The sequence below is a fragment of the Aptenodytes patagonicus genome, chromosome 5, assembly GCF_965638725.1.
Source record: "Aptenodytes patagonicus chromosome 5, bAptPat1.pri.cur, whole genome shotgun sequence".
NCBI lineage: Eukaryota > Metazoa > Chordata > Aves > Sphenisciformes > Spheniscidae > Aptenodytes > Aptenodytes patagonicus.
The window spans coordinates 73,838,530-73,851,812 of NC_134953.1; the positions used below are offsets into that span (position 1 = coordinate 73,838,530).

Here is a 13,283-nt window from a genome sequence, read left to right on the forward strand (position 1 = left end):
TGTCTTCGCCTAATGGGTAGAAACACAATTATCTAGCTTCCTGATAAACTGAAATCATATCTGACCTGGGGTAAGAAATCAAAGCCACTTGCCTCCTAAAGGGTAAATCAATGGTCAAAGATGACCAAATTCATTTGGTATTGCCTAAATCAGATTTAGGCATGTTGGAGTTGGTGGGCATAAACACCTTCTTCCTTCAGGATGAATATAAAGACACTGTTAGATCCCTTATAATGCAGCTGAAACAGAAACACTACAAAGGCTTCAATAGGAGCTAAACCACATGTCTCCAGCAGCCTTCCTGTAGGGTCGCAAAATAAGACAGCATTTATGGCATTGATTGGTAAAACTGCTTGTCTGGGTGTTTGTGAAAGGTGCCACAGAAATACTGCAGAGACAGACAAAACACAATCATGGAAATAAGAGACAAGAAGGTCGGGGGCTAAAACACATGACATAAGAAAAGGCTGAAGGAGCTACATTTGCTCGGCCTGGAGATGGGAAGGTTTGGGGGAATCTAATTACAATTGTCCATTATCTGAATGGGGGTTACAGGGAAAACAGAGAAAAGCTGAGGAGTAACGGGCACAAGCTGCAACACAAGAAATTCCAGCTCCAGAAAAAAAAAAAAAGCATTCCCACCGCAAAAGTGGTTAAGTGCTAGACCAGGGACATTGTGTAATCTCCGTTCCTGGAGATTTTCAAAGCCCAACTGGACAGGGCCCAACAACCTGAACTAACTTCAACATTGACCCTGATCTCGGCAGGAGGTAGGACCAGATGAGTTCAAGGTCTCTCTAACCTAAATTTTCCATTTTTCTGCACAAGGGGAAACTGAACATTGTAGTTTTCATAAACAGCATTGCACAGAAGCATACGATATCATCTTTTTTCCCCCCTAAGTGGAACAAATGGCTGGACCTAAGCTTCAGTGAACTGCCTATATTAAAAGTGACTAGTAGTATCTAACAGTGGCACTGATCTAAGAAGCCTGACTGGGAAGAGACAGGCACTTTCCCCAGCATTTAGCTGAGGGTACTTTTACTATGCACGTTGTGCTTATATTAAGTAAATAAAGCTATTAAATGGCATAACAAAAATTTGGAGTGACCAAGAAGAGTTAAGGATTCTCTGCTATATTAAGAGAAAAGAGCAACTAAAACAAATGGATGTTCGCTTTTTTTAGTGGAAAAAAGGTCTCCTTTCCCAGTCTTCCCTTTCTCTGTTTACTGAATGTATTCATAGCAAACTTTAAGAATAGACAGATGTTGGCTTAGTTTCAGTGGTAAATTATGAGAAGAGCCTGAGATTTCCTTGAGAGTGGTTTATAAACTGGAACCAAAAGCATCAACCTGAATGCACTGTACATCTTGAAAATTAATTACACACCTTGTAGTGTTTCTAGTCACGTTTGAGATTCACGGACGCGCCAAGATTATCCTGGCGGGTAGCCAGCGCAGACAGAGGTATGGAGAAAGCATATCTTTGCAAAAAGTCATGTGTACGCCAATTTCTCAAGATGTTTTGCCTCAGAGCAATTAATTTACTATGGCTGTATTTTTATCTGTCAAACTGATAACAGAGGTCAGGTTATAGCACAGCTTCGAAGCACAATGCATCTGCTAATGAACCACCACAGTTTCCCAGGACCCTGGTCCTGCGCGGTCTGCATGTAGTTATGGAGGAGAAAGCTGTATTTGTATTGCCCTTGTGAAAGCTAAGAAGAAACACAGGTCCTGGGCAATGCAAAGGTCTTATGCATGCAAATAATACCCCAAGGCTGGAGACACCGCTCCAGCACTTCTGTGCACTGGCTGGGCCAGCTGACTGCACAGAGGAGAATAGCTAATAATCTAACCTAAGGTTGTGCCTAAATATCACATCCTAACCTGAAATATTTGGCAAGTACTTGTATTTTAAAATATTTGTAATTATGTGTTTGTATTTAAAAATAACAATGCATGTGATCTGTCCAAAGTATTACAAATTGAAGTATAAAACAAAAACCTTAAACTGGCTTAAAACAGTCAATTTAAAAATCACATTCAAGACTATCGCTACTAAATCTCAAACTGCAAGCAAAATTGCCAAAATTCTGGCAGTTCTGATTTGAAAACAGCACATTGTTTAAAAGTTATTAAAAAAAGGAAAATCATCTGAAAGCATGATGAGAAATAAGACACATTCTCCACATCCTGCAAACAGATTTCTGCAAACAATGACAGATCCTGAGAAAGCTAAACACAAATAAGTGTTGTGTGAAAAATGACAGCAAAAGATTAAGTATCAACTAATTATTCCTTGCTGACTTGCTGCCTGTTAACCCACCATCAAGCCAAAAGGCTGTTCCAAACGTTTTTGGCCAGTTGTTTCATTTCTGGTCCAACATGTATTTTTATTTTATTTTAAGGCTTTCAGAAGCTCTTGGCAGTACACAGGGTTTTGGGAGCAGGCAACCCTCTCAGTTCTTCTTCCCAGCATGACAACCACTATTTTCTTTACCTATCAGTAGTCAGTTTTCTTTGTTTACCCATGTCTGCACAACATCTGTCTTCAATTACTGTTCACTCAACCCATTAGTCCCCCAAATTGTAACGGCTCATCTTCTTGAAGGAAAAGTTGTTTTGGGTTTTTGGTGTCAAGTGCTTTCCTTCCACCTTCTAGGAGGACTTGAAAAATTCACAACCTTACTGCATCATGAGGGGAGGGAAAACCTAACATGGGCTTTGGCAAAAAAATCTTCTGACCCTCTTGTGGCACAAAAAAAATCCCAAAAAGGAATTGGGGAGGGATGAGGGGATTTGGCTATTTGATCGTTCCACACCCCTATTCTGTTCAGTCTCTCTTGTTCATTCACCACATTCTTCCATACTCATGACTACTGTGAAGGCAGGATATTTGGGGTGCTCTCTCCATTTCAGCAATCCTAGTATACACATTACTCGCTTTCCCTTTGCCAGTATGAGTAAGGGAAAGACAAGGGTCATTCATCACTCAGCTCCTGATGAGAGTAATTGCTCATCAGGTTGCCCATTTCCTAGGTGATGCTGCATCTGCAATTGGGTAAATTAAGACACCTGGCTGCAACCAATGCTGTCCCAGACACCAGGCTGAGTGACCAGCATAGGAAAGCCAACCAGATACATTGATTCTGTATGTCCTTGAGCCACACTCAAAGTACTATTCCTAAAGGCTGAGGCTGTACCTTTACATGTATTTCACTGAACACAATTTGTAGCAGTCTACCAAAATGAACAAGGCATAGCTTCTCAGGTAAAGCACGCACAGGCTGTCCCATCAGCTCAGAAGAGACGGAACGTTAATTACTCTAGCTAACATCTTCATATTTGGCAGAATACTCTTTTTTTTCAAAATACAACTGCCAAGAAAGTTTTAACAACAACTTGAGTGTTAACATATTCCTAATGGGCAGACAATCCTGTTCCTGGATGTCGTGGTTTAACCAGGACACTGGACAAACTCTAAGCACTGCAAATGGAATAGTCCTAGCTCTGCAGGTTACATACTGAGACTGAAGGATACACTTGAGCTGCTCTTTTTTTGAGGAGGTTTCCTTTTGCAACCTTGTTTACACACTGTGCAAATAAGTGCATGAGGGACCACATTCACCCACAGGCAGAAAGTTGCATCAAGGTTCAATGCATCATTTTGATCCCAAGCAAGCACTTGAAGAAAATGAAGTCGTGTACGGCATCTGTGCACTGGGGGTGGAAGGGATTTTCCATTCAGTAAGGCTTCTCATATGGCTATCTAGAAATGCTGTTGAGTAATAAAAAAAAAAATAAAAAAATAAAAAAGAGAGTAGGAAAGCTCCTTCATCTACTGGTGACAAAATAGAAAATAACCAAATGTAAGCATGTCAAGACTGGAGGCTTTACCCCATTTGTGCAAAGCTCTGTGCACGGAGGTACTCTCAGCCAAGAGGCAAATAAGCCTCAGGCTGCACCCACTCCCCCATGCCGCTGTCGCCCCCCGTCCTGTAGCCTTCACAGTCCTCGCCTGAAGTTTTGTTAGAAAAGCAATTCTCAGGCTGAGGCACATGAGAAGTGAGAGAAATTGTTTATTTCTTTGCAGAGGAAGAAGGTGGGCTGGAGGGATGAAGACAACTCAAACAATCGCTGCGCGCCTGTCTCTGACATCCCTCACCTGCTCCTGCTACACCGGGAAAGCGCAAACTGCCCTAAAACAGCCTCTTCCCTTTCCATCCCCGCAGGCCTGGAGCAGGGCAGGCCACACACATCTATGGGTGCTGCCCCTCCTCCGATGAGAACTTGGCTCAGCTATTAGAAAAATCCAGGAAAATCCCATCATCACGAAAGCATGTGTCCCCCATTGAGCTGAACGTGAAAAATCAACAACCAATCTTACCAGGCAAACAACAAACTAGCGGAAGGCAAAACTACAAAGAGAACAGGGGAAAAGAAAAACACAACTGAAGAAAAAGCGAAGCTTTGCCAGTCACAGGGAATGGTGAGAAGGAAAAAGGCATTGGTGAGAACAACGGTGGGAGGCTGCTCTAGCACCCTCTAGAACAGGGCTCTAGCAAAACGTTACCAGGAATGAGTCTTGTCTTAACCGTGCAACCCAGCTGTTTGTATTCAGCTGAGTATTAGCAGTTAACGTACTTACCAGCCAAGGATGACCTATTTCTTGCTTCACCTGCACGGTGAAGGAACATAGCAGAGAACTGATGCTGCCACTCTCGTGGCAGATAAGAAATGACTAAATGGCATGTTACCTCCACCACTTCGGGATGCAAATATTCCCACAGCGATCTGTAGTGCAAGCTGCACATCTGGTGCAGTTTCAACAGCTGGCAGATTAAAAAAGAAACTAAAACCAAGACAACCCTATTTCCTCACCAACATCTGCATCTGAATGCAAAACCAAATGAATACACAGTTTCACTTTTTGCTTTAATGATGCCAGCCTAGACTAAGCCTTTATTATATGCAGTGGTTTGCTTGCACAGCCCTAAGTGCAAAGGTAACTCAGTCATAGCTTGCCACCCCCAAGGACACCCACTTGCAGTGGAGACACAATCAAAGCCTTTTCACTGTAAAAGGCTTCTCTTTTATGAAGAGCTTGCTTAAATATGTAAGCAATTTCATAGACAGAAAATCTGAGTAATTTTCAAAAGGTCATCTTTTCCAAACTGGTTGCTTTAAACTTTTGGTCTCATTATGCTGTAGCTGGTATTTTCTTTAAGTCACCACTCAGGAACTGAAGGTCACTAGTAACAACAGCCATTTACTCTTTTCATCTAGTAACAGATTATGCAAATGTCCTGTCATAAAAAAGAGCTTTCTCACCTTGTTTGGGTACTTGTGCAACAGCCACAGCTATACATATTGCAATAAAAAGGAGAGTTTTCCTAAAAGGGAAAGAAAGAAAAGAACATGTGAGAAAACATCTACAGTTTCAGAACTCCAAGGAATTAGAAGCTTGATTCAACATCCAAAGTCAATGGCAGGATACCACTGACTTCAGCAAGTCCTGGATCAAAGCCATCACATTGTACAACTTTCCACTGATGCCAAGAAGGCGTTCTACACAAAGATCAAGGATTATGTATGCCCTCATATATAGTACATATATTTTACACTGGCTTATATTAATAAAGTGTCTGCATCTGGTTTATATTTTCTTGCAGCAGCTTTCAAACACGAATGCTGCTATGTAGTACATTTCTTCCTGGAAAGAAAAAAAAAGTTACTGTAAAGAAATGATTAATTTTAATTTAAATTTAAGTTAATACCTGTAGAGATCATTAGATACTTTTGACCTGCTATCGGTCTTGTCACTGTATCACATCATTTTACCATAAATGAAAATGTTGTGTCACACTTTTGTTCCTGTATTATAAAATTTTGCCATGTTACAAACAAGACGTGCTCTTCACAAAGTAAAAAAAATCCCGTCACATTTTGACTTAAAACTTCATGCTCAGATAGAAGAGTGCAATACTGCTAGGTATCGCAGGCTCACCGATTGCAACGGACATATGTAAGGTTGATATAGATTACGTGCTCAAAATTTGCTTTAAATGAAAAGTGTTGGATGTTGGGCAAAGAACACATTTTTACCGTGGTTAAAAACAGACTGCTGGTTTTTACTCAGTTATCATATTAGCCAGATTAGCATCTAATCACACTCTTTTCCGTGACCGAATCTTTTAACAAATGAGAAATATATTTTCTGTTAATGTTGGACATCCAGGCACAGAAACAGATGTCTGTAACAGTAATAATAACCTATACCTATTTAGTTCTAAGAAGAAATATTTCCAAAATACCAGAAATATAGTTCTGATGCTAACTACTCAACTCACGCTCAAGCTTCAGCTCAAGCCTCTTGCTCATTAACATATGTAACCTCACTGATTTTTCATAGTATTAAATGCTAGATTGACTAAAAGTGTTTGCTGGACCATGCCTGAGAGCACTTGAGTATCTGGAATAAACAGTATTTGAAAGTAACACCGTTGCAACTAAACACCTGTAACTTCATGTGATGTAACTGTGCCAACTAATTAGTCAGCTTCGCACAGCAAAAAAAAGCGCAGGAAGAAAACCCTACCACTTTATACAGGAACGTATGGTTCAAACGGCAGTGACAGACAAGTTCCTTCCACTGAGCGTTTACCGCCAGGTTGCCTTCAGCTCAGAGGATAACATATGCATAAACCAAGCATTAGTAATGCTACAATGACAAGAAATCATGCTATGATTTAAATATTTACATATATAGATACGTACAAAGACACACACACACAGAGCGAGCAGTATTTAGTGAAAAATCTTAATGTTCCTTTCAAGGGTTTGCAATTCAAACATCCCAGAAACATCCAAGTGCATGAAAATCACAGAGCAAAAATCTGGTTTTATCAATTTTCTCAGTGAAGCAAAGGAAAAAAAAAAAAAAAGAGTAAAAATTCATTGATCTAGCAGAGGGTGGGTTTGATTACTTACTCTCCTTCCACTTAGGCAGTTTTACTGTGGGGTGTCACCCCCATTTTCAAACCAAGTCCCCCTTAGGGGAAGGGGGTACTTCACAGCTGGTGTCGCTGCTTCTTGCGGGCCCCCTCCCCAGCCCAGTCCAACCCAAGCAGCAGGTAGTTCTCAACCACCCCCTCCCCAAGCCCAGCCCTTGACAGACACTTGGCAACCAAAGCCCGCTGGCTGAGCCTTCCCCCAATTCCTGTGATGAGGAAGAACACCCATGGCAAATGCTGGGAGGAGAAAGGAAGCATTATAGACCCAACCAATTCCCATTCTTTACAGGTGTGTTGGTTCAAATGATAACTAAAAAAGTGCACTATCCACCACCACCCACTCTCCCGCTGGCAAACCTCTCTGCTGTCCTTTCCTTTTCCACCTGATCGGCAGCCTGGACTGTATTCACAAATTGCCAAACTGATTTTCAGGCAAAGCACTTATTTAAACAGAATTTCAAATTATGGGGGCAGGGAAGAGAAGTTTTGTAAAATTAGACTAAACATATTTTTCCTTCTATGATATATCTTAAAAAGTCTCCTGCAGCATTCTTCAAAACATCTGCTCAAAGTTTTCAAAGCAAATAAGTGGGCTGGATCTTGGACAAAGTTAGGTCCATTAGTTATACACCTACACGTGGATTTGCATATTGTGAGAGCTTAAGTTTTGGCAATCAGAACAAATGAATAATTTAAGGAACAGTAAGGCATGATAATGGTAATATTTTGTCATTGGTATTGCGACTGTAAAACTGTAGATACATCATGTTTTTTAGAAAAAAAACGCACAGAATGTACAGGATATTCAAAAATATGCATCATTGCTCCAGTTCTGATCACAGAAGGGGAGTAGGTGGAAACTACGCCTTACAAATCCTAACGTGCTTGTAAGGGCACGTTTTTTTAATTAACCACTGCAGTCCCTAGCTATTCCTTTCTTCAGGCTTTCTCCTGCTACAGCCATGAAACGTCTACTGGAGCAGTTCTGCCACTCCTGCAAAAGACTTAATATTGACCATTGTCCAAACAGCAGGTCAGCTACAGGACACTCGCTTTGGTTTTTTTCAGCTCTGAAGACCAGAATTCACGTTCATAGTTTGTGTGTCACACAACGCATTATCTTTTGATCTAATGAGAAGCTCAGTGACAGGCAATAGCTGTGTTAGGAAGAAAGTCCATGCACTGCACTGTATCAGCTAAAACTCAGGACAACTCTTTATTTATTTCTTTGACTTTCATGGGCACAAAATGGATTTGCAGTTAAAAATAGCGTAAGACATTTTAGTTAACTCCAAAGTCAGGATGCTCAAAGGACTCCAGAGCCCAAAATGCAAAGATGACTCCTCTTAACATTACAACAGCCTCTTCCACAACGTCAGCCAGGGACAAGCTGTGTGTCAGGTATCTGCCTCCATCACCTCCCAGCAAGTGTTGTAGGAAGGCAAGAAATTCCAAAATGCTCCAAGGGCTGTAAATTAGACAGATGTAACTGGATATACAGAAACATTTAGTGAGAGGTAAAGACAAATGTCTGGCTTACACAGTGCTCTCCAACTAATGTCAAGAACAGATGAGTGATCAGCTAAGAGAAAAACCAGGGACCAGAGACAACCATAGGGCTGGAGGTCCTCTAATGCGTGGGAAAAGTTAGTCTTCCTTTTTTCACAACAAGTAAAGCTTTTTGTAAATGAAACCATGTGCAACCTAAAGTGAAGTTGTACAAGGGATCCCTCCATAGCCAAAGATGAAAAAATGAAATTCTGTCTTTCTGAGAGAATCCGTTCATGAAAACTCTCCCTTCTTGGTCAAGATCACTACTCTTCGCATTTGCAGCTTTTAAGCTGCAGAGCAGCCAGTTCTCAGTCTCCATTCTCACACCAGCACTGCCACTAAGCCAGCAGGCTCCCTGCTGTGTAACGCATACGTGGCTTGATCCATCGTCTGCCATTGCTGCAAGGAACAAAGCAAGCAGCATGCAGAAACCCTGGACGGCATGCCTTAGCTGAGCCCATAGCTCTTGGGGAGACTTGCCCTGTTGGGACACAACAATAGAAAAATGCAAAAGCATGTGGCAGGGAAGACTCCAGCTGACTCGAATCTGGCTATTTTTCCCCATTTAACATCACACATAAAGCTGTTCCAACATCCCTTGGCTATGTCCTGTCCTAGAGTCCAGGTATCTCTTGAGCTTCCTCCCCTCCTCCGACCTTCTCATCCTCTCTCCTATTTTACATGCAAGCACAAGCTGAGGGCAATTATATAAGTGTTTGGAGAAAGGCACTATCAAATGTGGTTGAGCTATTCTACCACTTATAATAGAGCTTATCTTTCTGACAATCTTTGACATCTTGTGGCTGTTTGCCTCTTCCTATGAGTGGACAGCGACTATCCATGTTTATTTTTTTCCATTAGGGGTGATGGATGGATGAGGAAACTGGTAAGCTTCAAAGCAAGCTGTGGCAAGCAACAATGAAAAATTCCACGCTCTGAAGACTATTCAACAGCCTACAGAGCTCGGGTTTGGTCAGTGCACAGCAGTATCCCCTTCATTCCAGGCTAGTTTCCTAAACCTCAAGTTTAAAGGCAGAAATACCACTAGCTGGCTGCTAGAGAAGGCAGGGAAACCTGTTCTCAGTGTAACTGGCACAGATGCATTCAACCCTGTGCTCACCAGTGATGATGGTTTAAATACCAGCACCTGCCCCACGTGCATTGCTTCATTGGATCTCCTCTGAGGACTGCTGAGGAGAATGGCCCAGTTTGTGCCCATCAAGCCTGAGGAAGGCTTTGCGAAAGGTGATAGCACCTTATGGACAGAGATGCCCTGGGCCTCTCAAGGACCCCAAGCTGTTAAAAACCTTATCTTTCAAGATCTGAGAAGAAAGATACCTTCCTTTGCTGCTATGATGAGATTAGCCAGCAGGTCCAGTGCTGCTTCCCAAGTTTTAAGAGATGCACTATCAATATGGCCTGAGGGGACGCAACAGCCTCCAAAGCCTCTCCCGGGTGACAGTCACGTGCCCTTTGGGCAGGGATGCCACTGTGTATCTAACCAGCAAGGGGGAAGCTCCTGAATCCTTTGCTGCACGTTCACAATTTGAAAGAAGGGAAAAAGGAAGAGACACAAGATAAGGTGAGAAGTAGAGGATCAAAAGATGCTCTTTCCTTCTGAGGAGCAGTGGCCTAAGAGGAGTCCTACAACAGTGCTGTGGTTCAGAGAAAGGAAACTCCCCGCCTGGTGGCCCAACCACTCTCTGGACAGCGTTTGGCTTAAGATGAGAAACTACCACATCCAGAAGAACAGTCAACTCTTAGTATTTCTAAAAGGAGAAAAATTAATGAAAGAGATGTGATTTTAGAACCATTTTATGAATATGTCCCTGACTTCTTACACTAGTTCTCTTGTCTAGATAGCATACACTAAGTGATTTCCTCTGTATTAAGGCAAAAGTATAAAGCTCAAATTCCCACTCCTGTGAAATACTCCCTTCTTTCGGGGTTTATCTCTGTACATTTTGTAGATCGGTCTTCAAATGTTCTACAACTCAGCGCCCGCAAGAGACAAGGGTAACACAAGACTGTTCATGTTTTAAAATTACATATTCCATCACCAAATTTCGTGAGAGATTTAGGAGTCACGCAGCTGTAGGAGTTTTATTTATTTAACCTGCAGAGACACCCCTATACAGGTAGCAGGTCTGATCTAATGGCATTTCCACGAAAAGGTGGCCTGGGTTGCAAGGGATTGACTGGTTTGATATATGCTAAGGAAACCTGATCCTTTTGCGAAGAATTCTGTTTTTTTAACACAGGCAAGCAACCAGGTTGCTTTCTCTCTAGTCAAGTAAGTTAGGTAAACAAGATAGAAGCATATAGATACATATTCTGAAGCTATCTCCGATTCTGAACTCGGGTAAACTGCATCTCTGCTACTTTACTATGATTCAATTTATGTTTCTCTATCAGCAATATCCCTTTACAGATATCAAATAAACCCCTTTTTTAAATTGCACTCATACGATTCCTGAAGAAGTCCTACAGACGCTGCCATTAAACACACAGATCTCCCGGGAAGGCCACCTTCAGGCAGCCACATAACTGCTCATAAGCATTCAAGCGCACCCACATTATACACCAAGCACACTTTAGCAGCATAATCCTCACTACAACGCAAGACAAATCCTTCTCTGTCCCACTCGGCGCTCTCAACAAACTTAATTTAAGCTACAGCCAGAATAAAATAAGCACTTTACAAAAGGAGAGACATACTGGTAACCTCTATAATATCACTACAACTATCAAAAGTTCACAATCATCTTGCCTAGGCTGCTTTTAGGCAAACTATAGAGAAGAGCGAAGCTTTACCTTTGCATCGCAGATGATGATGCATTAGAAATACCTCAGCCTATTGCAGAAGCACGTAGATACAGGGCATCTCATCTGGTCATCTCTGTTATTAAGAGAGCAGCCTCAGCTCTTAAACGTGAATTCTGCAGGTTTTGTTTGTTTGCTGTGTTTTAATAGCTAGGTACCAAAAGGGAGGAGGAGCAGCCGGGTTACTTGTGGGTGCAGAGGAACGCTCTCCCCCAGCATCCCCATCTCCCCCTTGGGGAGCGGGGGGCGTACTGGCTCTCAGGTCAGGCCGCCCCCGCTCCCCGGGGGGGCCACACTCCCGCGTAACCCTCCCCGGGCCGGGCTCCCCAGAGCCAGGCTGTCTGCCGGGGCGTGGGCTTGGACGGGGGACGGATGACACGAGGGTGCTGGACGGGACCGGGAACATCCAGGAAAGCAAGAGGGAGAGGAGAGAGAAGGGGGAGCGCCTGGAAGGGCTAGGGGCGTGCGGAGGGAAGAGACGCACAGGCGGGCTCCGTCCGGGGAGCCGGCACCTAGCAGCCCCCGCCGGTCCTCCGGGGGCACCCGGGACCCCACGGGGTTACGGCTGGTGCTCGGGGGCTAAGGGGACAGCCCGCCGGGGTCGCCGTCCTCTGCCCCCGGGAGCGGAGCTGAGCCGCAGCCCCCATCCCCTGCCCGGCCCCGCCGCCAGCCCCGCGGCCGAGCCCCCCGCCCCGCGGCGGGGTGGCGATGCGGTGCGCCCCGTCGCCGCCGGCCGGGGGAGCGGGGCCCGCCGTCACGCCTCCCCGGCTCCCGCTTACGTGCGTGCGGCGGGAGAGATGCGTCCTCACCTTGTCCTCTCGGCTCCCAAATGCATTTGTATGCATTTGCCCGGGCAGCGGAGATCCGAGGGAAAGCCGGAGCCGAGCGCCGCGCCGCCGCAGGGTCAGGTCCTGTCCATGAAACCCCGCCGGCCCCGAGGTCTCCGCCGAGCTCCGCGCAAGCCCGAGGGCGGCCCGCGGGGGCGGGCGCGGCGGCGGCGGGAGGGGGGCGGGGGGCTGCCGGGGGCCGGGTGGCGGGGGAGCCCCGCGGCTGCCCGCGGAGTCCGGCGGCGGAGCGGCGCTGCAGCCGCCTGCCCCGGCACCGGCGGTCCTCCCCGCCCGCCTCGGTGTTAAATTTCAGCGCTGGCTGCCCGGCGATTACATCAGCAAACACGGCCCCCGGGGCGGGCCGGACCCCGGCCGCGCATGGTGCGCGCTGCCCCGCGCAGGTTCCCCCCACCCCCACCACCCCCGGGCGCGGATCCGGGACGGGAGCCGGACCCGCCGGCGACCCCGGGAACGCGGCGCCGAGCCGGGCGCCGTCCGCCCCGGCACCGGCGGGGCCGGGGAGGGAGAGCGGTGCGGCGGCCCCAGGTGCGCCCGGCCCGGCTGGCAGCGGGCGGGATGGGAAAGACGCGGACAGGTGATGCCGTTCGGTGCATCCGAAGGGCGAGGAGCGCCTTCGGTTCCCGCCGGGCTTCAGCCGGGAAGGCTTGGCAGGAAGCTGCGAGTTAAATTAAAATGCGGGGACGGAGGAGGGGGGGAAGGGAGATGATGAAATGGTACGAGGAGAAAAAGCTGAGTGAGCTGGAGGTTTTGCATCTCGAGTTTAATTGGAGTGGGGTCCAGCAATCCTCCCTCTGGAAAATGTTTGAAGAGCAGATGTGATTTGGTAGCATTACAATGCCAAAAGAAGTACAACACCCTTCACTGTCTTCTTCCTAAAGAGGCAAAGGTCTTTTTAGCTTTAATTTCCAGTTTTCTTACCTTGTCCCAGTAACACGGTCTGTTACAACAGATGTCCCATAAGACATCTTTATGCAAACCGACTCTCAAAACAAACAAGGTAGAGTTAAACAATACCAGACGTTGCGATACACACTGTACAGCAAACC

General features: G+C 45.4%; 1 protein-coding gene across 5 annotated transcripts in view; it reads right to left on the minus strand.

Annotated features, from left to right (window-relative positions):
• COL24A1 (collagen type XXIV alpha 1 chain) overlaps positions 1-12,284 on the minus strand; it is a 153,525-nt gene extending 141,241 nt beyond the window's left edge. For all 5 annotated transcript variants that reach the window (XM_076340542.1, XM_076340541.1, XM_076340543.1 and 2 more), the window contains exons 1-2: positions 12,199-12,284; positions 5,334-5,395 (exon numbers count right to left, since the gene is read on the minus strand). In XM_076340542.1, the coding sequence (XP_076196657.1) occupies positions 5,334-5,395; positions 12,199-12,224 (88 nt within the window). In that variant the 5' untranslated portion in view covers positions 12,225-12,284. The remainder of the gene's footprint in view (positions 1-5,333; positions 5,396-12,198) is intronic.
• Positions 12,285-13,283: the final 999 nt, after the last annotated feature.